A 7,419-nucleotide genomic window follows, 5' to 3' on the forward strand; every position below is an offset into this window, starting at 1 on the left:
CCAACCGTCCCTCACTGACGACGCCACCCCTGGCCCACACTGCCTCCGCAGCTGCTTCCAGGCCAGATCTACTGCCACCACCGCCAGCCCAGACAGCTTCCACTGCCGCGGCCAGGCCACACCTGCCACCGCCGTCGTCCCCTACCTGCCGCCCGCGGGCAGCGACCATTGACACAATCGATCCTCGCATCAACTCACCTGGATTCCAGGCCCAGATCCACACCTAGAGTATAAAGAAAGGTCTCGACCCAAAATATCAAACATCCACGTTCTCCCGAGATGCTGCCTGACCTGCTAAGTTACTCCAGCATTTTGTCTCCTTTTGGATATTAGCCAGCATCTGTAGTTCTATGTATCTACTACTTATACAATGATACACTATTACTCTGTAATCCCTTACTCGGTTATAGCGGACAGTCGGCAATAACTGACACCCTTCCCACCCCATGGTCCGTTACAATGAGGGTTTACTGTATATTCTTCACATGGCTTCCTGGTACATGGTCCAACTTTGCTGTAATCTTGCGCTCGGTCCACCAAGGCTGGCCAGATCCCTGTCCCATTCCCATATCGACCTTACTGTCCTGGACCTCCTAGAGTACACGCACACACACGGGTCGGTGGGTCTGGAACCTGCAAATTCTTAAGCTCTTGAGATTTCTCTCCCCCCCCGCCCCACAGAGTTTGGCAAAGGATATTGAGTGCATTCAATGATTCATGAACCTAGATACAGTGAAATGCTTTGTTTTGCCTACAACCCAGTAAAATTATATAGCAGACATCACCTAGGCAGCTGTCCTTGGACATGCCGAGCCTACATAACCTTGCTTGGTCTCTTGCAGGTGGAGGAGGCGGTGGCTGTGCTTCAGGCTCATCAGGCTAAAGACGATGTGCAGAGGAAAGGAGCCGTGGTCTGACCAGGAGAGGCCACGTCTGCAGGTCGGTGTCCCAGCCTTCTGCTCGCCTTCTTGGCCCATCTGCTCTGTGTTCGTGTCTGTGGCCTCCATGTCACTCCAGGCTTGCCATAGATACAGCATGGAAACGGGGCCTTCGACCCACCCTGTCCATGCTGGCCATCGATTACCCGTTGACTAATTCTACGTTATCCCACTCTCTTAACCACTTTCTTAGTACACATTGAGAGAGCAATTGATGGAGGGCCAACTAATCTACAATCCTGCTCGTCTTTGGGAAGTGGGTGGAAACCCATGTAGTTACAGGGACAATGTGCAAACTCCACACAGACAGCACTCTCGGTCGGATTTGAGCCTGGGTCTCTGGCGCTATGAGGTGGCAGCTCTACCCACTGTGCTGCCACTTTTACCCTCTACACGGGGTCGGAGGGGCAAAGTTTATATGCGGGGCAATTTTCTTAGAGCGGTGGGTGTCTGGAACGTACTGCCAGGAGTGGTGGTGGAGGCAGATACAATAGTGGTGTTTAAGAAGCTTTTAGATAGGCACATGGATATGCAGGGAATGGACAGAATGGATCATGTGCAAGCAGAAGGGATTAGTTTAATTTGACATTGTATTCGACAATGACATTGTGGGCCAAAGAGACCGCTCCTGTGCTGTATTCTTCTGTGTTCTATCTTTATGATATAGGAGGCCTTTTGGCCCATTGAGGCAATACCAGCTCGAAGAGCAATGCCATTCTCCCAATTATTCCCCTGTAACCTATTCCCTCTCGTATGACCATTAATACCCTGCAGCTCTCTGACCACCCACCCACCATGTGGCCCAGTAACCTGTCAGCCTGGTTGACACAAAATACTAGAGTAATTCAGCGGGACAGGCAGCACCTCTGGAGAGACGGAATGGGTGACATTTCGGGTTGAGACCCTTCTTCAGACTGAAGAGGAGTCTCAACCTGAAAATCCAGAGATGCTGCCTCTCGTGCTGAGTTACTCCAGCATTTGATGTCTACCTTTGATTTAAACGAGCATCTGCAGTTCTTTCCTACCCAACCTGTCAGCCTGCGTGTCTTTAGAACATGGGAGGAAAGCAGGGGGAAGCGAAGGATATACAAACAGCAGAGGTTGGGATCGAACCTGGATTGCTGGATCTGAGGCAACAGCACTACCTGCAGCGTGACTGTGATCGGGTCCATTGACTGTTATTCCTGATTCAGAGGTTTAGACATAAATTGAAATATCGATTGCCTTTTTAACGTGTTCAATCCTTTCCGCTCATGGTACATCCCTTGCAAATCTTGCTTCTGCTTTGTTTTTGCGTTCTTTTACAATATCAAAATACATTCAGGTTAATCTAAAACTCACTGATTCTCTAATATGCTTCAGAGAAATCAGGAACTGCAGATGTTGGTTTACAAAAATTACACTGTCAGGAGTGGATGAGAAAGTGGAATAACATGGAGCTAGTATGAGTGGGTGATCAATGGTCAGCGTGCTCTTGATGGGGTGGTGGTATCTCTAAACTGATAGTGAGAAAGGCACAAAGTGCTGGAGTAACTCAGCAGGTCGGGCAGCATCTCCGAAGAACATGGACAGGTGGCATTTTGGGTTGGGAATCTTCAGACTGAAAGCAGTGGGGGCTGAAGAAGGGTCCCATTCTGAAGCACCACCTATCCAGGTCCTCCACAGATGCTGCCTGACCCGTTGTGTTACTCCAACACTTTGTGCCCTCTTATTTAGCCTTGTCAGATCTTGGTTTGCATGACCTCAGCCACAGTATGCGATCAACCCGTCCAAGGGGTAGAAATACCAGCAGCATAGCTAGTGTCTTGTGTAGTTGGATGAATCGAGGCATTGTCTCAGCCTTCCATGGGAAGAGGAAACCTGAGCTTTTGACTTTCTTAGTTTATTGTCACGTGTACAGAGGTACAGTAAAGCTTTTTTGGTGCGTGCTATCTATTCAGAGGAAAGACTAGAGATTAGAATGAAGCCGTCCAGTGTACAGATACAGGATAATGGGAATTATTTTAGTGTAAGGTAAAGTCCCATTAAACCTAGTCTGAGTCTCCAATGAGGGAGATGGGAAGTCAGGACTGCTATCTGCTTGGTGATAGGATGGTTCAGTCGCCTGATAACAGCTGGGTAGAAACTGTCCCTGAATCTGGATGTGTGCATTTTCACACTTCTGTACCTCTTGCCTGATGGGAGAGGGCAGGCGTGGGAGTGTCTGGGGGAGGGAATGGTTGTCTTGGCACCAGGTTGTGATGTTCTCAATCTCCTTCCTGTACTCCGTTGCATCATTATTTGATATCTGGCCTTTTACAGTGGTATTGTCTGCGAATTTGTAAATTGAGTTGGATTTTCAGATGACAGCCTTGCCGACGGTCTGTCTGTCTTTTTGTCTTTATTGTTATTTTTTGTGTTTTAAAAGTTTATGTTAATGTTCTCTGGTTTGTTTTATGTGGGAGGTGGGGGATTGGCTTTTTTTCAATCTCCTACCTTGCCGGAGATGCGATTGTTTTCCAGATCGTATCTCCGGTCGCTCTGCGGCCGAACATCATGGAGCTGGCGACCTTGCTCGAGACTGACTTTGAGCCCGAGAGGCCGTGGATCGCCCAGCGCGGGGAGCTGAGATTCCCCCCAATGCGGGAGCTTGATCGCCCCGACGTAGTGGGCCCGACCGCCAGCTACAGGAGCAAGATCGTCCCGTCAACTGAAGGCTCGAAGCCCCCGACCGCAGGAGAACAAAGAAAGGAAGTTCCACAATAACCAACCTGACCTCCCGGTGGCTCAGCACTTCAACTCCCCTTCCCACTCCGTATCCGACCTCTCTGTCCTGGGTCTCCTCCATTGCCAGAGCGAGCAACACCGGAAATTGGAGGAGCAGCACCTCATGTTCCGCTTGGGGAGTCTGTATCCTGGGAGCATGAACATTGAATTCGCCCAATTTTGTTAGTCCTTGCTGTCTCCTCCCCTTCCTCAGCCCTCGGGCTCCTCCTCCTCCTTTTTCCTTTCTTCTCCCCGCCCCCCATCAGTCTGAAGAAGGGTTTCAGCCCGAAACGTTGCCTATTTCCTTCGCTCCATAGATGCTGCTGCACCCGCTGAGTTTCTCCAGCATTTTTGTGTACCTTCAATTTTCCAGCATCTGCAGTTCCTTCCTAAAGAAAGGAAGAGATTGAACTTTGTTTTTCGCCTTCCATCACAGTGAGGAATGTGGGGGAGTCACTGTGGTGGATGTTTGTGTTAAAATGTATTTAGTGTCTTGTTGCTATTTATTGGTATGACTGGATGGCAAATCAAATTCCTCGTATGTTGCAAAACATACTTGGCTAATAAAGCACGATTATGATTTGTACTTGGCTGCGCAGTCATGGGTGTATCAAGCGTAACAAAGGGGGCTGAGAATGTATCCTTGCGGGGCATCAGTGATGAGGATTATTGTCGAGGATGTCACCTCGAATCTTGAGGGAGGCAGCCTGGTGATGCAACTCTTATGACCAGTTAACGGGTGTCTCATTTATTGCAGGATTGGAAAAACTCCAGGAAACCCACTTTGTGAAGAGAAGACTTTTGGAAAAACAATTGAATAAATTGTTCATGTTGTTGAGGTTTCAATGGGGAGAGAATTGATCAAAGAGTCTGGGAGATAAAGGTCTAACAGAGATTGTGTTGATTGTCCTAAATGTATGTCCTACTTACACCTTTATTAAACTACACTGAAACTGGATCTAAAGTGCTTTGGTTCTCTTCTTTTCTCGTGTATGGAATTTAGAGAAATCGAAACAGAAAATGCATGTTGGTTCTGGAAAGTCTCCATATAAAATAATATCCTGCAGAAGCAGTTCAGTGTCTCCCTTTAGGAAGGGTTGGGGAAACATGTTTGAAGTTTATTGTGATTCAAATTTAAACTTTTTGCTTTAATGTCCACTTACCTTTTCACCCTAGGAAATGCTTAGTTATAGTTTTTTTCGACAATTAAACCAAGATTTGTGGCTTCATCAAGTGTATCCTTCGACATCTTGGAAAGCTAGGGAAGAAATTTCAGAGACCCTAGCAGAGATATTTGCATTATCTTTAGCCATAGGTGAGGCAGCAGAAGACTGGAGGGTGGCTGATGTATTTATTTAAAAGGGCTGCAAGGATGAGCTATGGAAGTACAGATTGGTGAGCCTAACAAGGGTAGGAAAATTACCGCAGGAGATTCCGAGGTACAGCATCTTCCCAGCCAACAATGGGTCATTATGGACTCCATCCTTCCTGAGATCATCTGTTGCTGGCCCCTGTTTTGTTCTGGCCTTCTCTATCTTTCAGTCTGAAGAAGGGTTCCGACCTGATGCATCACCAGAGTCGTCAACAGAGCGCAGCGGATCATCGGGACAGAGCTACCAGCCTTGGAGGGCATCTACCACACGCAGTGCCTCAGGAAGGCCCTCAGTATCCATAAGGACTCATCACACCCCTGCCACGGTCTGTTTCAACTACTTCCCTCCGGCAGACGTTACAAGGCCTTCTACGCCCGAACCTCCAGACTCAGGAACAGTTTTATCCCAAGAGCTCTGAACCGGCCCTAATGAGTGCCCCCCCACCCACCCCCTTTGGACAGTCTCCCTCAGATGGTCACGTCAATCAATTCAGCTTGTTTATTTATGTATTGTATTTATTTACCTTTCTTGTACATCAGTGGAGCTGCACACTAAATCTCGTTGCACTGACGTGCAATGACAATAAAAGATATATTATTATTATTACCTATTCCTTCTCTCCAGCGATGCTGCCTGACCCGCTGAGTTACTCCAGCACTCTGTCTATCTTCGGACAGGATCTACCAGCGTTTGGAAGGATGTCTAATTGCAGATGGTTAGTGTGGCTTTGAACATGGGAAATAGTTTCATGAATTTGAGTTATTTGATGGTAGGGCAATAGACAAGACGGTGTCTGCACTTACTTCAGTAAGATCGTTAACAAGGTCCATTGTGGTGAGCTAGTCTGCAAGGTGAGATCATGAAAGCCAAGGTGAGTGTTTGATGGCTCTGGGTCTGTAATCACTGGAGTTTAAAAGGATGTGTTGGGATCTCGTAGAAACTTACTGAATAATGAAAGGCCTGGATAGAGTGGATGTGGAGAGGATGTTTCCACTAATGGGAGAGTCTAGGACCAGGGGGCACAGCAAGAATACAAGGACATACCTTTAGAAAAGAGATGAGGAGGAATTTCTTTTGCCAGAGGTTGATAAATCCGTCAAATTGCCACAAGCAGCTGTGGAGGCTGTCATTTTTAAAGCGGATATTGATAGATTCTTGATTAGTGAGGGTGTCAAAAGAATACGGGGAGAACGCGGTTGAGAAGGAAAGATGGATCAGCCGTGATTGAATGGTGGAGTAGATTCAATGGGCTGAATGGCCTAAGTCTGTTCCTATGGCTTATGTACTTATGAACTGGGTACTAAATTGACATCATGGAAACAGTCGGAGGTTGATGGTGGAGGCTTATGACAGTGGTGAGCTGCGGGTTTTGGTCCAGTTGTTTGTCATCATGTTTATTAATATAGATGACTATCTTAACATAATTAGTTCGACAGTGGATAACATTTTGTTGATGCAGTGGACAGTGAAGGTTAAGTAACACTACTAGAATCCAGGGAAATAAGCCAAGAAAAGGCAGATGAACGGGCCCAACGGGTACGCACCTGGTAATTCTCTAAATCTCTAATCTAAAAGTGGTGACGGCTAGATAGGGTGGTGAAGAAGGGATTTGGCAGTTTGTTTCATTGGTCAGGAAATTAAGCACAGGAATTGCAGTCTGAAGAAGGGTCCTGACCCGATGCGTCACCTATCCTTTAATTCAAGGTATACCTGACTGGCTGAGTTACTCCAGCGCTTGTCTACCTTTGTTATAAACCAGTATCTGCAGTTGTTAGTTTCTACAGAAATTGGAATGTCCTGTTGCAACTGTGCAGGTTGTTGGAGAGATCACCCTGCTCTAGGAAGGATGCCATCAATCTAGAAAGGGGCACAGATTTACAAGGATGTTGCCTGGACTCGAGGGCCTGAGCTATAGGGAGACGTTGGGCAGGCTAGGACTTTATTCCTTGGAGCACAGAAGGCTGATCTTAGAGAGATGTGTGACATCATGAGGTACATAAGGTAAGTCATCTTCCCTGTCTAGGGGAAATTGTGAACTAGAGGGTGTAGGTTTAAGGTGAGAAAGGTTTAATAGGAACCCGAGGGACAACATTTTCACAGATGATGGTGGGTACATGGAATGGACTGCTAGAGGAAGTAGTTGTGGCAGGTACAATAATATTTAAAATACATTTGGTCAGGAACATGGATAGAAAAGGTTTAGAGGGATATATGGGCCAAATACAGGCAGATGGGGCATCTTGGTTGGCATGAATGAGTTAGGCCACATGGTCTGTTTCTGTGTTGAGATTAATTACCACCATGGTGGTTTCACATTTCCCAAGATGGGCAAGACCTCCACTTCAATAATGAAAAGATATCCC

The 7,419-nt window shown here is 46.9% G+C and overlaps 1 protein-coding gene across 2 annotated transcripts in view; it reads left to right on the forward strand.

The window, feature by feature from the left end:
* The window catches only part of LOC116986298 (embryonic polyadenylate-binding protein B-like), a 30,748-nt gene that overhangs the window by 22,942 nt on the left and 387 nt on the right, over window positions 1–7,419 (forward strand). Inside the window, exons 14-15 of one of the 2 annotated variants that reach the window (XM_033041689.1) lie at window positions 843–939; window positions 4,441–4,648. In XM_033041689.1, the coding sequence (XP_032897580.1) occupies window positions 843–917 (75 nt within the window). In that variant the 3' untranslated portion in view covers window positions 918–939; window positions 4,441–4,648. Of the gene's footprint in view, window positions 1–842; window positions 940–4,440; window positions 4,649–7,419 lie in introns of those variants that run through there. The other variant, XM_033041688.1, reaches the window with a different exon arrangement.

This window comes from Amblyraja radiata, chromosome 23, assembly GCF_010909765.2.
Source record: "Amblyraja radiata isolate CabotCenter1 chromosome 23, sAmbRad1.1.pri, whole genome shotgun sequence".
Lineage (NCBI taxonomy): Eukaryota > Metazoa > Chordata > Chondrichthyes > Rajiformes > Rajidae > Amblyraja > Amblyraja radiata.